Source organism: Camellia sinensis, chromosome 13 (assembly GCF_055761805.1).
Source record: "Camellia sinensis isolate YWXY chromosome 13, ASM5576180v1, whole genome shotgun sequence".
Taxonomy (NCBI): Eukaryota; Viridiplantae; Streptophyta; class Magnoliopsida; order Ericales; family Theaceae; genus Camellia; species Camellia sinensis.
Window position 1 is genome coordinate 115,098,313 of NC_138973.1, and position 21,640 is coordinate 115,119,952.

Sequence of the window (21,640 nt, forward strand, 5' to 3'; positions counted from 1 at the left end):
TTAACCTCAATCAATTTAATGATAATTTTTCTTAAAATACACTAACGATGTTATCGATTGGATTAAATTGATGCAAAATCTAAAATTAAAGATCAAAATTGAGTCAATTGAAAGTATAGGGATCAAAATGACACAAGTAATAAAATATAGGGACCATTGATGTAATTTATCCATGAAATTAATATTTTACTAAAGAAATTAAAAAAAAAAAATTACCTTTTTTTTTTCCCAAAACTACAACTTTGCAAAACAAGTTGAGATTTTTGTAACCATATCAACCTTCAAAATATCAACATTTTCTGTGACAATAGTTGATCTATCACCACCATCATTTAATTCAAGTCAAACCAAGAACTTTACATTGAATCACTTAATGAGCTGACAAAAAGGGTTTAAAAAAAAAAAAAAAACTATCTAAAATTTTAAAATTTAGGGTGTATATTTAAAAATTCTCAGTAGTTTTCTGATTCTATTTTGGGGTATGTAGAGCTAAGAGAAATTATTGATGCATCCACGCACCATTTTCAACTCAAAACCCCTCCATTTTGGCAATTAGGTTCTCCCATCTCACCATCACTAACAAATACAAGATGATCACCATCTCTGATCAACTCTATATCATCAATTTCAGCTCCATCCTTGGTTAGAACTTTAGTAGCCAACAAACCAAATTTTTTAGCACCAATCTCAAGTAGCTCTTGAAAACTCCGTGGAACTAGCACAAGCTTTCCTTTAACATCTCCCTTTTCCAGGCAACTAACGGTCACTCTTATAGGACAATCTCTATCAGCCTCAGCACATTTAGTCTGATCTATAGATGAAAGCAAGTCATTGTTGTTCCCTCCATTGGCTGCTGACATAATCCCAAATAAGGAATTGTGAAAGTTACTGGTTCTACGCCTTGGTTGGGATTGCCTCCATGTCCATTCAGTTACTCCGCCTGATGAGCCATCCCGGGACATGGGATAGATCGTTGGTTCACTTGTAAATCTCCCAGATACCTTATTTTCACGTTTTTGTTCTGGTATGACAACGAAAGATTGTGTTTTGACCGCTTTATGGGATTGGAAAAGGGTTTTTATGTCGTCATGTCCTTGCTGGTCTGCTAGGTCTCTAGGGGTCCAACCATGGATGTCTGGTTTGTCAATATTAGTTCCTTGGTCTAATAGGAATTTCACTATTTCGGTGTTTCCTTCACAAACTGCTACATGAAGAGCAGTGGATCCATTGCTCTTTGGAAGCGTTACGTCCCCTCCGTGATAAAGAATTTTTTTGAGTAACTCTAAGTTGTTTTGCTCCACAGCAGTGCATGAAAATTGACCCACATCGCCAGATGATATGGTGGCACCATTATCTGCTAGTATCTTGACCACTGGCTCATGATCAGCCATCATTGCCTCCCATATTGGCACATTGCCTTCCAAATCTGTAAAGATGTAGATATAGTTGACTCTTAGCATAAAATTAATGAATAAGTTGTCAATCTTGATAGCAATTTGTGCATGGTCAAGTGATCCAATAAAAAATTGTTGTAGCACAACATTTAAAAATAAAAACAAAAACAAAAAAAAAAACAAAAAAGTGCGACATAATGACTGGGAGATGGAGGCAGATATTGTAGTTGAGAAAATTGATACAAAAAGTGAATTGAATAACTGAAGATTGACCACACAAGTGTCGGTTCATATAATAAGTGAACTAATAGTTATGAGTATCACTGTCTGATAATGTTCCTTCAAATAGAATGCTAGGTTTTATGAAAAATATTTCATGAAAATGATCATAAAAGATTTTTGACTCTTAGATTAGATGTATAATAAATTACAAAGTATAATACAAGGATGGTGATTCGTTCATGATCATTTTTATGAAGCACTTTTCATGATGCCTAACATTTGGCTGTAACCTAATCTATACACAACTTATGATGAGCCAACCATCACATATTGGAAAAGTTTAAAATTAAAGGAGGGTCAATTTCTGCATTATTGATATATAAATTAAGAAATTTATGGGATTCAATAACCAAATCCCCCTAGTCTGACTCCCACATGCATGCAAGATCCCTTTGTGGATAAGAGTATAACAAGGTCTGTTGGCACATAAATTTCAACAAATTTATGTTAAAATTTCAAATACGGTCAATCAGTCAATGACACATATAGAGCTTATGATAGGTAATCACTTCCTAAAAAGAATCCATTGAAGTGCATAAATAAGACAACATCGTATCTCAAGACGTCATTCAAAATGCTCAAGTGACACGTGAAGCCTGCGAAAGATGACACCTGTAGAGCCTACAACAAGGACACCACACAGGATGAAACCCCAAAGATCAATCCGGTTAATAAGATATACGATTAATCAGATAACACTATTATTCAAAATTCAAATGGCGCTATCATTCAATTTGAAATTCAAATTGAAGATGAAGCATTCCTATCACCTGATGGCCCTCTATAAATATGAGGACCATCACACAAGATAGGGGTTCAGAAAATTAGAAGTGAAAAGATCAAAGAGAGAGAAAAAAAATTGAGAGCTAAAGAAGTCATTACAAGAAAGAAGAAGAGAAACCTAAAGAACTCAAGAGCCTACGCTAATGGCGATGAATAGGTAAAGGGTTCCAAACCCAAGAATTGTATTTTATAGTCAAGGGTTCAAAACCCATAACAATTTTAATAAAATATTTATTTTTCTTAAATTGTCTTGTGTTGTTTATTTTGTTCTTCATTAATCGAATGTTTCATTTGTCTAAAATGTGTAATTAACGATCTGAAATACAAATCAGAAATAAGAACCTGTTATTCAAATAATCAACACTGTTTAGTCCAAAAAAAACTAAGCAGTGGACATTTGTAACATAAAATTTTGAAATTCGTTGAAATACTTCATGTTTTAAAATTTTTGTCTACAAATTTTGGCACGCCCAGGGAGACTTATTTCTCCTTCCATCTTTTGAAGAACAAAATATATATATATATATATATATAGTTAAAACTTACTGATGTATTCTTTTACTATAGGAATGCTGAAGCAACTGTAAGGAGACAAACCTACACTCCGGTGGTTCTGAAATCACCAAGGGTGGAGATAGCACCCATCACCCAAGGGGCTCCGAAGCAAATGCTCTTGGCTGTCCCAAAGGTAGAACCAACGAAATCTTGGAAAGATGCACTTCTTTCCCCTATCACCCAAGGGGCTCCGAAGCGAAAGCTCTTGGCTGTCCCGAAGGTAACTGGTGTGACAAAAAAAGTCACACTTCTCCAGAAAGCTGAAAGTTTGAGAAAGATTACTGAAGATTCTGTGAAAGCGTCGAAGCAATACGCAACTGTGAAGGCCACAGCCCGAACGAAGAGCTTTCTAATTCAGGCAAAGGAGGCTAATCAGTTTGCAACTACAACTTTTGTTGCAGCTTCAATGGGGGTAAGAAAAAATGTTGTGGCCCAACTACTCAAAAGGATAGAAGACTCCATTAAAATGGTGGAGTCTTCCCAGAAGAAAGCCTCTGCTGAAAACATGGCCATCATTAGGGCCATTGGGAGGAGGGTAATGGCCCAAACTCCTGTTGATGGAAAAAAGGTCCCTGTTGTTGAAAAAACAGTTGCGGCCTATGAACCGATAGTTCTGTTCAGAGCACAAAATCGGTCAAACCAAATCTTAGTTAACTCTCAAGAGCCAAAGGAACACTCGTTGGCTCGACATGGTTCGAATAAGGAACACCCGTTGGCTCGACAAGGTTCAAATAAGGAACACCTGTTGGCCCAACGGGATTTGAATCAATATCAATTGGTCCGCCCTAAAAATATAGGGACTGTTTTGAAAATTCATGAGGAATTTGCAAAAACGCAAACAGTTCCTTCTATGCCCCTAGGGGCTCGACTTGATATGTCATCCGGTCCAGTTTAGAAAAGACAAAGGCGAAGAAGAAATAAGGCCTTAAAGAAACTGGAACTAAGAACAGTGGCAACAACTGTTATAAAAGCTATTGAAAGGGCTCTCTCGAAAGACGAACACCAAAAACAAATTGAAAGTCTTGTCTTTGTTGGAAAGTCAAAGGTGGATGAGGGTAAGCAGCACTTGGGAAATATTTCTACTTTGATTGAACTATCTATGGAGGGAATAAGAAAAGGGCCTATAACAAGGTCCATAACCCGTAAGGCTCAAAACAAAGCATTGCAGTCAGAAGCTTCAAATATGAGTAATGTTGTGGGGGTTGAAAATCCTTTGTACGAACAAGATGATTATATCTCGTTTGTTTCAACGAATATTGGAAACAATGAATTAAGAGATATCAACAAAGTCACAGTTATGATGACTGAGGTTGAGAAAGAAGGTGAAAATTCGCAGGTCCAACAAGACCAAGGTCTCAAGGAAAAAGTGGTGGCCCTACAAGAACAACTTGAGAGAAGAGAACGGGAAATGGCCGCTATGTTGGAGCAAATGCAACAGTTGCAGGCCCAAATGATAGGACCAGGAAGTGCAACCAAACAAATGACACAACCTGTTGTAGGGACATCCGTAGGCATACAAAGTACACTAGCCCCAGGGGGCAATGGTCCTTGTTACTCTGATCTGACCAGTGGTGGTATGAATCCAATGCTCATGGCCATGATTGATGATATGGTGAGGAGACAAGTAAAGAAAGTCAAAGAAAAAGATGATGAGAATTTTCGAATAATTACAAAACCTTACCCAACATGAGTAGATGCTGTTCCATTCCTTTCTGGTTTTTTCCAACCAGATTTCAAAATGTTTGATGGAACAGGAGATCCAAGATAACATGTGGCTCATTTCCTTTCAAAATGCGGGCCAATAGCCCAGAATGAGGCCCTGTGCCTGCAGCTATTTGTCCAATCACTTGAAAGTTCTGCATTTACTTGGTATGCTAATCTTCCTGAGGAATCAACCCTAAATTGGGATTCCATGGTGAAGGAGTTCCTTAAACAGTTCTGCAACACACAAAGGCGAGTTGGAGTACCAGAACTGATTGAGACCATGCAACGTGACAATGAGTCTATTACAGATTTCATTGCAAGATGGTGAGCTTTGACATTTGCTTGTCCTCAAAAGTTTACGCCATTAGAGTTAATTCGGATGTGCCTTAATAACTTTCGATATGAGCTCTCTACGGCTCTTATGGCTCAAACTTTTGAAGGATTCAATGATCTATGCACTAAAGCTTATGATATGGAGTTGCATCAAGCTAAGCGAAGGAGGCCTAGGGCCGTTGAAAGGATTGAGTCCTCAACTGCAGCTACAATCGAAACCAGAAAGAAGGGTCCTGTTGTAGTAGGGGCTAAAAAGCCCAAGGAATTTAAAAATGTGACTATGAAAGAGAGGTTGGAGAAGAAATATTCTTTCATGGATGATCTGATCGAAGACCTATTTGAAGATCTGTTGGAGCAAAAGTTGATTCCTCTCCCTGAGGTGAAAAGACCACATAAGGTAGGAAAGACCAACGATCCAAAGTATTGCCCCTACCATCGTTTGATTAGCCATCCGATAAAAGAGTACTTTGTTCTAAAAGATAAAATTCAAAAACTTTTGGACTCTAAGATTATCGAGCTCCCTTCTCAAGAGAAAGCATCTGCTAACCTAATCACTATCGACAATGATAATGAAGGTGAATGGGTTGTTTATCAGTCAAAAAGCATGAAGAAAAAACAAAATGCCATAGTGAAAACTAGAAGTGTGGTTGATTCGACAACACAAGGGCCAAAAGTTTCCAAAAAGCAAAAACCAAAAGTTTCTAGGAAACAGAAAAAAGCCAAAGTAAGTAAGAGAAAAGGAAAGAAGAACCCAAAAAAAGAATAAGGGAAGAAATTGGTCCCTGGTGAGCAGTTAGAGCAATGTCCCCTTGTCCCAGTCACATTGGAGGAATTTCTACCTTCAAAATTTCAATCTGTGGAGTTGCAGACATACTTGGATAAAAGGAGGGAGGAAAAGTTTACTTTGGCCCCTTGCTTAACCATCATTGTTTTGAGTGATGACGAAGAAGATGAGGGTGAAGTTGGTTCAAAAGTTAGGGAAGGAGATTGCATTACATCTCCTATCTTCATACCTGACTTACCAAAGTATACACCAACTTCTCCAGAATACACACCAGCCTCACCAGAGTATACACCAGCTTCTCCGGAGTACACAACAGAAGCCTTTTCTCCAAAATATTCGCCAATACCACCAATGTACTATCAAAGCACTCCAGAATATGTAAGGCGAGCAGAACAAGGAGACACGGGGTGTAGGTTCGACTCTAAGCTTGTGAAAAAGGCAAAAAAATGACTACACTTCAAGGATGATGAGGTGAATGGCAGGTGTATGTCGGATGATGAAGTATGGAAGCATTCAAGTAAACAAACAAAGACTTCACAAAGAAAGGGAAACAATGATCCATTTGGAGAAGTAGAGGCCTATTATGCTGATGCTCGCTTCTATACAAAGACTTCACAAAGAAAGGGAAAAGATGTGAAAAAGTCTGAAGATACTCCGAATGTCAAAGACGCTCTAGAGTCTACTCCAGTTTTAACAAAAAGAACTTTTCGATATTTGCCAAAGTCCGAAAGGAAACTAGGGGCAAAGGCTCTAGCCCCAATAAATCCAATTTTGGATCACAAGGGTGAGTTCATGTTGCCATTAAGGAGGACAGAATGCACCTATGTGGAGAAATATAATAAGATTGTGGTCCCTTCTAAAGGAAAAGGGTCGAAACCCATCATATTCTACTCACTTGGAGATGTTGAACAGAAAGTGAAAGTTGAACAAGTGCCAGAAGAAAACATCTCAAGTTTTGAGAAGCCTACTTTCAATGCAGAAATTACACAGATGTTGGTGAAAGTTGGTTTAGATCCTGAAAAAATACCAAAAACAATGACACCCTTTGACTTTGCATTAACACCTTCGTAGAAGCAAGCTATCCAACAAGGCGGTATTATCACCGCTAGGACATAAGGGTTAGGCTATCTGGGGGATGAGGAAAAATTTCCAGTAAACATGACTATCACTCAAGATGTGTTGGAAGATGTTGACCAAGATGAAGCTCAACCTGCACCAACAGAATTTGAAGCAGGAGGCCAAGCCACTGTGGATAACCTTCGTGAAATAAATCTAGGTGATGAAAGAGAAAAGAAACCAACCTTCATTAGTGCAAATTTAAAGGAAGAAAAAGATCGGCAATATATTTCCTTCTTAAGGGAGTATCGTGACATATTTGCATGGAACTACAGTGAGATGCCTGGTCTTAATCCAGAGATTGCAATCCATAAGCTTGCAATTCACCCTGAGAAACGGCTAGTTAAACAGCCTCAGAGGTGAACTTGACCAGAGCTTATAGCCCAAATTGAAGCCGAAATCGACAAGCCTATCAATGCAGGATTCATTAAGGAAGTCCAATATCCAACCTCACTAGCAAACATAGTGCCGGTCAAGAAAAAGAATGGTCGAATAAGGGTCTGCATTGATTTCCGTGATCTCAATGAGGCTTGTCCTAAAGATGACTTTCCCTTGCCCATCACTGAGCTTCTTGTAGATGCAACTACTGGGTATGAAACCTTGTCTTTTATGGATGGATACTCAAGATACAATCAAATCCAAATGGCACCTGAAGATGAAGCATTCCTATCACCTGATGGCCCTCTAAATATGAGGACCATCACACAAGACGGGGGATCAGAAAATTAGAAGTGAAAAGATCAGAGAGAGAGAGAAAAAAAAGTAGAGCTAAAGAAGTCGTTACAAGAAAGAAGAAGAGAAGCCTAAAGAACTCAAAAGCCTACGCTAATGGCGATGAATAGGTAAAGGGTTCCAAACCCAAGAATTGTATTTTGTATTCGAGGGTTCAAAACCCATAACAATTTCAATAAAATATTTATTTTTCTTAAATTGTCTTGTGTTGTTTATTTTGTTCTTCATTAATCGGAGGTTTCATTTGTCTAAAATCTGTAATTAACGATCTGAAATACAGATCGGAAATAAGAACCTGCTATTCAAATAATCAACACTGTTTACTTCAAAAAAACTAAACAGTGGACATTTGTAAAATAAAATTTTGAAATGTATTGAAATACTTCATGTTTTAAAATTTGTGTCTACAAGGTCAACTGAAGATTCAAGAAAAAAGTCAATGATTCCAACACAAATTTGTAATTTCTATCCCAAATAGGAAAGAGCAAACTGATACGCTATATTTCGGAAATACAAAGAAAATGATAAACTAGGAAAATTTGAGGATGTCGAACAGGATGATATCATTAAATATTTGAATATTAGGTGATAATATTACATGGCACATGTCAACGTGTTCCCAATAATGGAAATTTCTGTAATATCAGTGTGACAGAGAAGGAAAGTTCCCATTCCTAAATGTCAATAGTTTTGAACAATTGTATGTATTATTGTTCATCTATATTAAAAAGAAAAATGCTTTTATTTTTGACAAATAAGTGTTCTGAGTATTAAACAATGATATCTAGAGTCGACAAGTGTTTAGAGCCCAGATAAAAATACAAAAAAAATCAAATATAAGATTAGACTTTGCAATAGGATAATTGCAACCAGGGTATACAAGTAGAATTGCAATAATTGAGAAGCACATAGATGATCAAATTGACAAATGGGAACAATATTGAAATTTTAGTTATAATATAATTTAATAGATCTACAACTAATTCAGCTTTGGAATGAAGAATTGGTTGAAATGCTATTTTGTACACACACACACCAATGTATAAACTAAGCCATTATCTTTAAAAAACAATAAGATTGTTGTCATGTGTACTATGTGATCTACTTGACAAAAACAAAAGAGACTGATGGTGGAATCAAAAAATATTATTAAGAAAAACACTGATGAAGAGAAAATTGATTATTGAGAAGTAATTAAAACAAAGTGCAAGAAGTAATAAAATGGAAAACAATCAATAATCAAAGTAGTGTTTGATATTGTTACCAAAATGGCTTTGCTAACTGATCTCATTGGGTAAAGAAAATACCTCTGCTATTAGGACTTGCTCCATAATCGAGCAGGAGAAGCACGCAATTCTCACTTCCTTTCGACGCGGCTATGTGCTGATTTTACATAGAAAAAAACATTGAAATTAAGACAAACCCATATTTAGAAATTAATGAGAAACCACAATGCAAAAAGTCAGTGGCGTATACACACCAAAGCAGATCTCCCGTTGTTATCTGATTCGTTTGGATCCAAACCCCGTCTCAACAATTGATCCAACAACAGGTCGTCTCCCCTAAGTGTAGCAAAGCATAGGCTTAGAGGTAGGTCCATTCTACCATGAGCAAGCATGTTCTCTGTCTCCAACAAAACTCCCTCCATTATCGGGTCATTCTGTTCTTTCAAATGCTGCCCACAAAACAAAGAAGTTGAAATTCAATCTCGAGTTTGAAAAAACAAACATATGCTTGTGTATTCGACTACTAACTATGTCATATCAAACATTAATGACAAAGATAGTGGATTAAAAAAAAATGGGAAAATAAGAGGAATTTTTTGAGAAATGTTGGTCAAAGAAATACAAAATCCTACATCTAAACTGGCTTATTTTTACCGGTATGATCAAAATCAATTTGGGTATATCAGGCTTACATACCTGAAGGAGATTGTTCATGATTATGGTTCCATCTCCGACATTGGCTTGAACAATATTCAAGAATGTGGTCCGGTTCATACGCAGTAACTGGCATAATCGTTTAGTCCTCATTGTAAAGAGTTGTGGCCTATAACATAGCACACCAATCTCCCCACAAAGATCACCTGTTTTCGCCTCTCCAATGACCTGCAAGGATTAAACCATAATTTTACACTTGGGACATGCATTTTGTCATGGAAACTCTGAAATCTTTCAATGTCAAAGTTTCAATCAAGTCATTTAATTGTTGGCAGACTCCTTTTGAGATATTCAAGATTCAGACTTACCTGTTCAATTCCGTTTTTGAAGACCAATAGCTCCTGTGAAATAATCAAACATTAAAAACTCCAACAGAAAGGATTTACAATCGACTTATAGTAATCTATTTCTGTTCATTTTCGTTTTCATAATATTTTTTTTGAAAAAAGACTAAAAACTAGTTCAGTGAAAATAAACTCCAAAAAGATGTTTTTTGAATTTTCAAGCACTATTTTTGCGCGCCAAAAAAAAAAAAAAAAAAACTATATGAAAATGATGAGAGTATTTTTAAAATTTTCATTATTCTTTCATCAAATTAGTTTTTAGTGTTTTTTAGAAAATAGATTTTGAAAATGAAATCAGACCGTTCCAAAAAGAAAAAGAAGGATAAAGCTCCATAATTACCACAGCTCCGGTAACAAGTATGTAGAAGTCTGTGGGCGCTTCGTTCTGCAATATCACGTCTTCTTTGGGAGGAAAATACTCGGCTTTCATCTCCGAAACCTTTGAAATTAATAAACCAGAAAACACAACATTAGGGGACATATTCGAGTGAAATACGCAGTGATCATGCTAAATCTTGGTATATTACCAGTTGGAAGAGCAAGTCATTGGACACGCCACGAAACAAGTACACCTTATCGACAAGAGAGTAGAAAAGAAAATGTGAAATGCTTGATCGGATGGCTTTTGGAAGCGAATCAAGAGTCTCCTTCTGCTGCAGGCCCTCCGAGTCTGTTCTGTACTTCAAAGATAAATGCGCAAGCATCTGATCTTGCAGGCGAGCAGGCAAATGGTTTCTCTGTGCAAAATATGATGCTGCTTGAATTGTATCTCTCTGTTTTAAAATACACGAAACAATTAATGGCATAATAAATAAACAAAATTAAAAGAGAATTCATAAAAAAGTAACAAATATTAAGATTTACTCACAAATTCTCTAGTTTTACTGGTACCGTGGACAACCAAGTTGGTCATATTTCCTATCAGATATGCTGTCAGTCCGAGGTTGAAGAACATGTAGAATATATCAAATACCATCTCCCTTGTATTTTGAGCATGCAAATCGCCATATCCAACAGTTGTGAGAGTAGTGATAGACCAGTAAATTGATGTCACATACCGGATCCATAGGCTCTCGTGAAGGAAGTCATCCATGGATGCTCCAATCCATGTCTTTTTTGGGTCGCGATAATGTGCAGCAAGAAGGTAATAGAAGCATCCAGCACAGTGAACCGCGAAAAGGGTGACCTATAATAGCAACCAAAACAAAATAAAATGCTACACTGTTGGAAAAACCGATCACTTTGATGCAGAATAGCCCAAGGTTTCTCAAATTTACTTACACAAATAAGCTTTGCACATCGAACCCAAAAGTAGTTGAAGTTCCTATCTTTCTCCAATCTGTTTTTGAACAAAGAAAACGAGGATTGGGAATTACACGAATACACATTTCACCTATGCCATCATGCTATCTATAATTATATGCTCGTTAAGATTGAACGACAATAGTTTACCTGGCAAATAGAGCACTAACTCTACGAAGACGCCAGAGGCGAAGCATGTTGAATAAGCCACATGAGCGTAAAGGTATAGGAGAAATCTTCCTAGCAAGTTCAGAAGGGAGTGTGGATACGACATCAAAGACTAGCCAAGAACTTGCATATTTCCAAGCAATTTGATTTCGATTGTCAACAATTAGGTAAGTTGTTTTGTCAAGGTATGCTACAAAGAACGTGAGAATGATATCGTTGGCGAAGAATCCGTTGACAACATTGTCAGTAATGCCTAGTAGCCCTTCTGGCCTATCAAGGAAACCAAATTCGAATGGAGATACCCAAGCTGTGTAGATGACTAGAACAACCAAAAATGTCTCCCATGCCCTGCAAATATTAGTTTAACTGAGCTAATTTTAGTGGAAAGAGTGTTCTTCAACTTGGAAGTATCAGAACAATAATGCTAAGTGTACAGAATTATGACGCATTATCTACAAACAAAATGTAGTGTGGTCGCCACATAACAATCAGAAGGGATTTTTGTGCAGTTTTCTGAAGTTGGGTTTTTGTGTTTCATTCTTTTTGTTTCCCTCAGGTTCTGGTTTCTCTTTGTTGGTCTCTCACCAACTAGGAGGTTGGAGCTTCCTAGCTCCAAGCTTCTCTTTATTGATGTAATTTTCATACTTCGTATGTGTTTATCATCAATAAAGCTTTTCTTTTGCCGTTCAAAAAAAAAAAAAAAAAAAAAAAAAAAAAAAAACAATCAATCAGAAGGGATTTCAACCACAATGCATTTTCTTTGCACTTAGCATTATTGGTATCATAAACCTCTGAGATTTGTCATATTAGTGAAAAAAATTCTTACATGGAAAAAACAAGACGGAAAATATCAAGTTGTAATTGTAGAACAAAAATTAGTGAGATCATTTTTTCCAAGCAAGAACAATAATCCTATGTTTGGATTGAGTGATTTGGAGAGAAACGAAAAGAAATGAAGTGATATGTATTTCTCTTATTTATTTGGATAACCTAAGTAGAGAGAAATGGGAAGAAATGTAGAGAAATGGGAAGAAATGTAGAGAAATTGAGAGAAACTCATTTCTCTTATAAGCCTCATTTTCAATCTTCCCAAAAGTGGAGAGATTGGGAGAGAAAAGAAATCACTATTTTCATAATATCAATTTTGTCCCTATAAAAATAAAAGAAATAAAATGATTGAAAATATAAAAAGGTTATTTTGGTAATATAACATAACATAACATAATGTCTTTTCTTTTCTCTTAATGAAACCTCACCAAACAAGAATGAGAGAAACCACAATCATTTCTTTTATTTTCTTTTCTCTTATTACTTAAGTAATTTTTTCTTTTCTTTTTTCTCGTAAATTCCTAAACATAGTGTAAAGAAGCCAAAATTATGCAGAAAAGAAGCAGAAGGGATTCTACAAGAAGAGTAAGTTGAAAAAAGTCCACGAAACCGAAAAAAGCAGATTTTAGAGGAAGTTGTTCAATAGAAGTAGTTGTTGTTAGTCTTTAGTAGAAATTTTAAAATTTCTTTCCAAAGTCAATCATATCAATAAAGCGGGTTTGGTCTTAGTTTTTGAAAAGCTAGTGATGAAACAAGATCTGGATTTGTTTGCAGGTGATAATGATGATGATTGATGTTCACTCCTGGCTCAATGTGCTTAACGAAAAAGGAACTCTATAGACATTTTAAAATTGTTTAGGGTACCTAAAATATAAAACTTTTTGACTCAAAATTTTAAAAAATTAACTGAAGATGAAAATAACTATAAAGCTTGGAGATGAAAGAAATGCTAACAAGTACAAAAAAGATACTGACTGACCCATCAAAGTGATTCTGCAAAATAGTCAACTGGAATATTTTTCAATTGCTCCCAAATTGGTGGAGAAAAAAAAAAATTACTGTTGAAAATGTAGTGTGACAATTACATTTTTTTTTTTTTCTTCATAGAATCAAGTCCTTTCTTTTAAATTTTAAAAAATCATATTTTAGAATCCAAAACTACGAGTATGAAACACAAAATTAAACAGTGTGGTCGAATATAAACGGAATAAAAAATTTCAAAAGAAAATTTGGAAAAAGGCAGAAGAAGAATCAGTTAGTGTGGCATATTTCTAGAGATGGAGTCCTCTTTTCAAATCAAAATTTTCCATCAGACCGATCCAAAATTCAAAAGCACGAAAATAGAGCCAGAAAGAAAAATCATATTCACATGCTGTTCATGCTCAACCTACATCGTTAATCTTCAAATTTTCCAGGAAAGTGAACTAGAAAATTGCAGGCCACCAGTTAGGAATGATTTTGGTCTTTCACTTTTTTTACTGTGCAATTCCAAACCCATGTGCACAACCAAAACTAGCAACAGAGAAATTTACCAGAAAGTGTTTCAAAACAGATTATAATAAAAACTTGGGTAATTATATCGGTAGTCCTTGTATTTTTGTTCCGTATCATTTTGATTCTTATAATTTTAATTAACTCAATTTTGATCTTAATTTTAGATTTTGTATCAATTTGATCCAATTGATAAAGCTGATTAGGATTTTTGAAGGAGTTTTATTGAATTAGTTCAGGTTAACCCACTAAGTTAAATAATTTTACAATTTTGTCTACAAAAACATAATATATGTCACTTATGTGAGTATTCTCTCTCAAAAAAAAAATAAATAAATAAAAGACAATTGTAACCAATTAGACTACATTGAGACAAAATAATAAATTTAGAGTCAAAATTGAGTTGATTAAAATTATAAAAATTAAAATATAAAGACTGCTGATATAATTTTCCGTAAAAGCATTTTGTAAAAAGGGATAAAGTGTATGAGAAGTATAAAAAATTAAATAAAAATAGAAGGACCAAAAACAAGATCAATATTTGTAGAGTAATGCTACAGACTCCAAATAATCTATCAAATATTTTATCATATCTCTCACATTGGTGTGGGACCCACAAGTTTGTGTGGATCCCATACCCATGTAAGAGATTTGATTACACATTTATTTGGAATTTATAGCATTTCTCATATTTGTATGATAGAAACAAGGCATACAAGATTGAGTGTTGTTCTTTTCCACATGCTCTCAAGAAGAATAGAAATGATACATTCCTTTAATTTGAAAACTCTAAGAGAGCATTAATGATGTAGAAAATCAAAAATAATAATAATAATAAATAAATAAATCAAGGCTAAAACAACACATTACATAGGACCCACATACTAATTAAAGCTATTAGAACTCTTAATTTAGAGCTCTCAATCTTTTTTTAAGAAGAAAAAACAAACAAAACAATACCATTTCTTTTTAATTTTTGGAACAACACACAAAAAATCAAAACAAAATGTTGTTAGTGTCAAGCTATTTACTGTCGCATAGGCGTTTTTGTCTTTTTCTCCGTATTTACGGATCATCAATAAATTGAGTTGCGCCATTGTCATCAACCAGAAAACCTTATAGAAAAGAGAAAATTCATCTTAAAATGTTAATTTTTTGTTATAAAAAAGTTTTGCTACTCTTTCTAAACATTTATTTTTTAATAATAAAATTATTATTACTCTTATCATATTGTGGAATCTTTATTAATACAATCAATAAGATATAGTGGAATTCTCAAGATATAGAATGTAAAATCACAAATTAATAATTTTATTGGCATTCCAAAAAAAAGGTTTTTTTTTTTTTATTCAAAAATTTGTTTTTTCAACCAAAACCAAACAAGTTTTTTTCTCTGCACTTTTTTAAGTAAAAAAACCTGCTTTTTTGAGATTACCAATTAATAATAGTTTCTTGTATCCCAAGATTTTCCAAGAAAATAATTACACACCCAATTAGAAAAATAAACATAGACTTGAACACAAAAGATAGAAGAAAATCAACTATATTTATAGTGAAGAGCGAAAGTGATAGAAATTGAACTGAAAAATTAAAACAAAAAGTAAAAAAAAAAGAAAAAAATCTTGCAAGCCTTTGATTAGGATGAAATGAAGAAGAAGACAGAAATTTAAAGTAACTTCTTGCAAGCACAAATTCAATTTTTTTTTTTTTTGGTTTTTTTTTGCAAAAATATTTAAAACTAAATTATAATGCTAATATAATAATAATAATAACAATAATAATAACTTTTTAAAGTTTCCATTATTTTCCTACCAAAAAAACTCAAAAAAAAAAAAGTTTCCTTTTTTTTTTTTTTTCCACTTCCAAGAAAACAAAAGAAAGAAAAGGAAGTTAGTAAATGGCACTATGCGTTACTCATCAAAGTAGGACAAAATTTAATGTTACATAGACTTTAGAACTGTAACAAGATACATATATGATATGCAAATAAAATAATATATTACATATATACAATACAAACACACACACATATATATATATATATATATATATGAGAGAAGAGAGAGAAGATGAAGATGACTGAGAGAGAACCTGTAGCGGCCGTCATAAGGGGAGATAATGAATCTGTGGAGCTTAACAGTCCGGTTGCTTCTAGCACCCAGAGATGGAAGAATACCTGTTGAGATGCTGTAATGGCTTCCATCTCTTGACAACTGTTCAATTTCTTCCTCAGAAGCACCACACATTCCTCTTTTATTACTCCTCCACATCATCATATTTTGACTCTGTTTTTGCAAAAACACTTTTCTACCGACTGCAGAGAAACTGATGACAAGAGCTTTCTTTCTTTCTTTCTTTCTTTCCTTCTCTGTTTCTATATGTATGTATATAGAGGCTATATATAGAGAGAGAGAGAGAGAGCAAGTCGTAGTTGTTTTACTTATTTTTTGTTCATTTGAGGAGAAATTTGAAAAAAAAAAAAAGAAAAAAAATAGATAAAATATAAATAAAATAATTTTGTTTCACATATCTTTTTTTTTCTCTTTTTAAATCTTTCTTCAAATCTCTCGCCCAAACACAGTAATAATGAACGATTTTGTAATTCTCTGCCCTTATCCTGTATGATATTGATAAAGTGCGGATTTTTGGTGCATGCTGTGACTACATCCATGCTGTCACTCTCCGTTAAATTTATTTGTGATCATATTTTAATGATTTAAATTATTTATGTTATAGAGCTTGTTGAGTATACTATTTATATAAAAAATGAATTTAATTAGATAAGTATAATTTCATGATCAAGTCAAATAATGATTTTAAAAAATTATTAAAATGATCTTGGCCATTTATTTTATTTTTTTCTGAATAAAAATATGATCTTATTGTAGGTTACAAATATCTAATTTACTTATTTTTTTCATAAATAATTTACTTAACAAATCTTACCATATTAATAATTCAAATTATTAAAATAAATTTAAAACATGCCTTCAAAAACTGACAACATAGTATTATACCTATCTTTTATAGCACCAACCCTAATTCGTGGCTAATGGGGGTGTTGGGATTCAGTGGGTGTTAATTTTGTACTAATTTAAAAAATAAAAATATTAATAAAAATTAGAATTATTTACATCAAAATGTCTTCAATAATTAATGACTATCACTTTACATTTATTTATAAGGAAAATGTTTGGTAGCTCAAAATTTTGTGATTCAAATGGCTCAAATCTGTCAAAACGACGTCGTTTTACACTCAAAATCTGTCAAAATGATGTCGTTTTGAGTGATTTAAGCCATTTGAGTCACAAAATTTTGAACTAAATCTCTACATTTTGACATATCAACTATAAAAATTAACCCTAAAAGATAAAATGATATTCACTTAGTTGAAGGGATCTGAGTATAATTAATTCTAAAAATTAGAAAGGTAAGAAGTTTAGAAAAAATGTAATTAATTCAACATTTTTCACGTAATTATATTGATATTCCTTTTAGTAAGATTAAAATAATTGAAACTGATGCAAATAATAGATAGCCACTGAAATAAATAAAGATAAATATATATTTTAGTTTAAAAAAGATGATAACATCATTCTTTTTTCATTTATATCACTAACGAATTATTGATAAAAAAATGGTTCAAATGTTAAATAAATTAAAACCTTAAGAGTGGTTAATGTAATTATGTAAAAAGTATTTTTTTCAAATCTGAAGAGAGGGAAGTGTAATTTATCAAAATTAGAAACAATATAGTCTATTATATTACAACACTAGTGCCCTATATTTTTATCTCAAATTTCATTCAGAAAAATCGATCTATGACTCAAGTTTATTCTGTATATGGAGTTCACACTGTACCAAATCAATCTCTACCATACAATTTCATTATGGGTTTAACCTAGCTAACTTTTTTGGGTAAATAGAATTATTGTTTATATTAATTAGAGTTAAAGATGTAAAATGATAAATAAATGAGTAACAATGAATGCTAAGTGTTATGTTTTACTGTTTTAATCTTATTATATTGATCAAAATTAAATCATATATATATATATATATATATTTGATAAATATAATCAGGACAGAGCTGGGGTAGAACGAGGTATGGAGAGAAAAATTCATCACATCTCTATTCTGTCATTGGGACAGAGAAAACCCACACAGGGTGAGGCAGGGATACAAGGGCGAGGAAAAATTGTCATCTCTATTTTCAAGAAAGGGCGATTCTATTTGCATCATAAATTATCTTGTTACACCCTTTAATTATATTTTTTTTGTTATAATTTTATCTTTGTATCAAATTACAAATATATATATACACAAAGTTTAAAATTTTAAAATCCTAATTTGTCTATCGCCCATATCCTTCAACCACATCTATTGTTGACGTTAGCGTTTGCTCCACTCATAGCCACATTCCAACCCCTCCACATCATCTCTCTTTACCACCGCAAACCTCTTTTCTTTTTGACCACCCACACCAAGCTATCCCCATTTTTGGCCACCATTGTAACCGCTATTTTCTCTACCTCGTCACCTTACCTCATGGTCCCCACCCTTTTCCCTCCCTAATGGTCCCTACCCTTTTCCCTCCCTTACGACCACCACCCTTCTTGTATCTTGCCTCTTTTACTCCTCATTTTCTTATAGCACTCTCATTTACCCTTGAAACCTTATCTATCTCTTTTCCTAACTCCCCCTTCTCCCTAGGCCCCTTTTCTTTTCCACCACCTTCATAGCCTCGTTACCTACCCTCAAAGCTCTAACCTCCCTCCCATTTTCGCTAGTCTCTAGTCCTTTCTCTTTGTCAATATCCTAAGCCTCTCCCCTGACACTCTTATGCACCTCTCGTCCCTTTCTGTTTCACTACAACAAATGGCACTTTTGACAACTAAATTTTTTGATTGCTAGACTATCATTGAATAATTGTCGGGAAAGGTAATTGGCGACTAAAAAAAATTTAGTTGCCGAAAGTCCTCAATTATCGACTAATGTTTTAGTTGCCAAAATCTTTCATAAAAAATTAATATCGTATTTTCAACGACTAAAACATTTCATCACCAAAAATCCTCAATTGCCGACTAATGTTTTAGTCGCCAAAAGCTTTCAAACAAATTAATGTTGCATTTTTAGCGACTAAAACATTTAATCATCACAAATTGAAATTATTTGGGACGATTAAAGTTTTAGTCGCCAAAATTTTTTTTGTTGTTCATCTTATTTTTTTAGCTACTAAATGTTTTAGTTGCCAAAAGTTTAAATTTTTTTAGCTACTTAAAATTTAGTTGCCTAACGTCCATTTTTTTAGCTACTAAATGTTTTAGTCGCCAAAAGTTTAAATATTTTTAGCTACTAAAAATTTAGTCGCCTAAAGTCTGATTTATTTTTTGGCCACTAAAGTTTTGGCCGCCAATTTTTTTTTTTCATTTTATTTATTTTTTAGCCACTAACTATTTAGTCGCTAAAAATATGTACTTCCTTTTTGGATACCAATTGTTTAGTCACCAAAAATATGATTTTAGGTTGTTTTATTTATTAATTTTTCCACAACCTGTATGTATTCGGTGCAACATGTACCATCTGTATAAACAAAAAAAAATACATATATTATCAACTATTCCGTAATTTGCATCCATTCACTTCCAACCATCCAAAAAAGAATAACTTTTAATATCAAATTTCATACAAACTAAGTATATTCTAACCTAAAATAATAATTTCATACAAAATATAGAATCATACGAAAACATGTTCTCCGTACACAAAAAAAATATATATATATATTCACTATCATGCCAAATGGCCATTTGGCATGGTACAAATTACCAAAAGGTAATTTATATACCACGCAAAAAATATATGTTTGATGCCAAAAGTTATCTGTATGATTAATATTAATCCACACAAAAGCAAAAGACGACCAAATAGTGGGATCATACAAAAGTGTAAATTGTTCTCCATACACAAAAATAGAATATCCACAACTCCACACCAAAAGCCATCTACAAAAAAAAAAAAATTGCACCCATTAGTACCAGAAATGTATGTAGAACTTGATAGTCTGAGGCAAAAGATCAGAGGTTATTGTCAATGAATTAAATTTTTCATCTTCTTCAATACTCTTTCCATTATATAATCTTAGACATGGTTGAAGTGTTGACTAAAAAGATGACATTTTTTTTGCATATATATATATATATATATAGCAGATGCATGGAAACAAGTAGCAACACTTATTGCCATAGAAAATATCAGTAGATTCAGTACAATAGACTCAAGCAGCACAATTCATGTGAATAACAATAATCACTCACAACATTTAAGATTAAGAGCAGTGATAAAATATGTTTGAAGACTCATAAAGTAGTTATCTATAATTAATAGTACATATGACATAATTAGTCATCTAAATATGTTCGATTTAGTTTTAGGCCTTTTTCACTCTAACTCTCAATCTACGTGTGATAACTAAATGCTGTATGTTTCCATAGGTCCTATTTGTCATGAAGAAGCTGCGCGTGACATCCATAGTGTTTCGGGAGCTGTTTTGCATTTTTTGCTGCCCAAATGTCCTTTTTCAACTAAGTTTACAGCGTTTTCGACTCTAACTCCCAACCTAGGTGTGCTAACTACATGTCATCTATCCCCACAGATCCTATTTGTCATAGGGAAGCTATCCATGACATTTATAGAGTGGTTCACGGGTTATTTTGCATTTTCACCTCCCAAACGTCCTTTTTCAACCAACTTTAAGGCGTTTTCTAGTCTAACTCCCAACTTATGTGTGCTAATTACATGTCATCTGTCCCCACAAATTCTATTTGTCACGTGAAAGCTGCCCATGACATCCGTAGAGTAGTTCAAGGACTGTTTTTCATTTTACGAGGACAGTCGGAAGCCATATCTAATTAGTGTTAAAATGATTAATTAACATAAGGGTATAAGAGCCCTAACTATATGCCATCCAGTATACAAAACCTAGTGCCTTCTTTCCCCTTTCACTACTATGAACCACATAAATAATTTTTTCAAACCTTTTTCCATAGACGATTCATTGAAACACATATATAAGGTGAACATGAGTTAGGTGCATGTTTGTCCCTCTAGAACCTAGTTAAAAATCAACAGGAAAGTTTGGCACACATGAAAACATCTAGGATGTAATTTCCTCATATAGCTTATAACGTTGCTTCAGTTATGCAGTGACCATTTTAATGCATCGTATAACTTGATGGAGGTTATTCGAAAATCATGCATTTTTTTTTTACTACTTATGCTCAATAATGTAATATTCTTTGCATATAGAATTAGTGAAAGGAAATAATATGAAGGCCAGTAGAACTGCATTAAACATAACCATCCCAAAAGCAGCAACAAACCCACTCCCAATTGAATCTTAAATCCAATCTCAATCCATTACAGAGGTGCTTCAATTCAAATAAAGATTTTTATTTGTTGTGAGGTGTCTTGTATTCGCTATACCCCCAATTGGCGCCCCAGAGGGAGGGGGGGAAGGGTGGCACAACGGACCGGAGGATTGCACCAAAATTGATGTTTATGGACCTGTAATGTTAGTTTCAGCCCATTAGTTTTTACCCTATAAATTGTATCAATTTATACGTTTTAAGAGGTGTAACTAATCTGTGAGCAATAAACAAGTGAAAATATATCAAATCCATGTATGACTTGATGGGTATTGCCCAACAGTAAATAGAAAGCCCAACAGTTATTAAACTCAACAACCACCACAAGCTCAAACTAGAGAAGAATACAGACTACCTTATATGGTCTTATGATGCTGCAGCCCATAATCAGTTCTCTGTATCTGACCTATATGCTTACAGCTCTTCCCTCCTTGGCCCTAATCTAAGAATTTGCAAA

General features: G+C 33.8%; 1 protein-coding gene across 2 annotated transcripts; it reads right to left on the reverse strand.

The window, feature by feature from the left end:
• Positions 1–311: 311 nt before the first annotated feature.
• Positions 312–16,125, reverse strand: LOC114315747 (potassium channel AKT1). 2 transcript variants are annotated; one of them, XM_082903217.1, is made up of 11 exons: positions 15,848–16,125; positions 11,420–11,785; positions 11,249–11,306; positions 10,836–11,153; positions 10,495–10,740; positions 10,308–10,406; positions 9,932–9,964; positions 9,606–9,791; positions 9,164–9,358; positions 8,991–9,066; positions 312–1,426 (listed from the first exon to the last, which is right to left on the reverse strand). In XM_082903217.1, the coding sequence occupies exons 1-11, from the start codon at positions 16,030–16,032 to the stop codon at positions 525–527; spliced, it is 2,664 nt and encodes an 887-aa protein (XP_082759343.1). In that variant the 5' UTR covers positions 16,033–16,125; the 3' UTR covers positions 312–524. The 2 variants fall into 2 exon arrangements, with proteins under 2 accessions (XP_082759343.1, XP_082759344.1); XM_082903218.1 differs by lacking the exon at positions 15,848–16,125 and having other exon boundaries at positions 10,836–10,897; positions 11,026–11,153; positions 11,420–11,674.
• Between the last annotated feature and the right edge of the window lie 5,515 nt (positions 16,126–21,640).

Excerpts from the sequence above, each read along its gene's own strand:
- LOC114315747 (XM_082903217.1), bottom strand. The coding sequence starts at position 16,032 with ATGATGATGTGGAGGAGTAATAAAAGAGGAATGTGTGGTGCTTCTGAG. Across the intron at positions 11,786-15,847 it reads CCTTATGACGGCCGCTACAG|GGCATGGGAGACATTTTTGG; the intron begins GTTCTCTCTCAG and ends TAATATTTGCAG. Across the intron at positions 1,427-8,990 it reads AGCAAGTCCTAATAGCAGAG|ATTTGGAAGGCAATGTGCCA; the intron begins GTATTTTCTTTA and ends ACATCTTTACAG.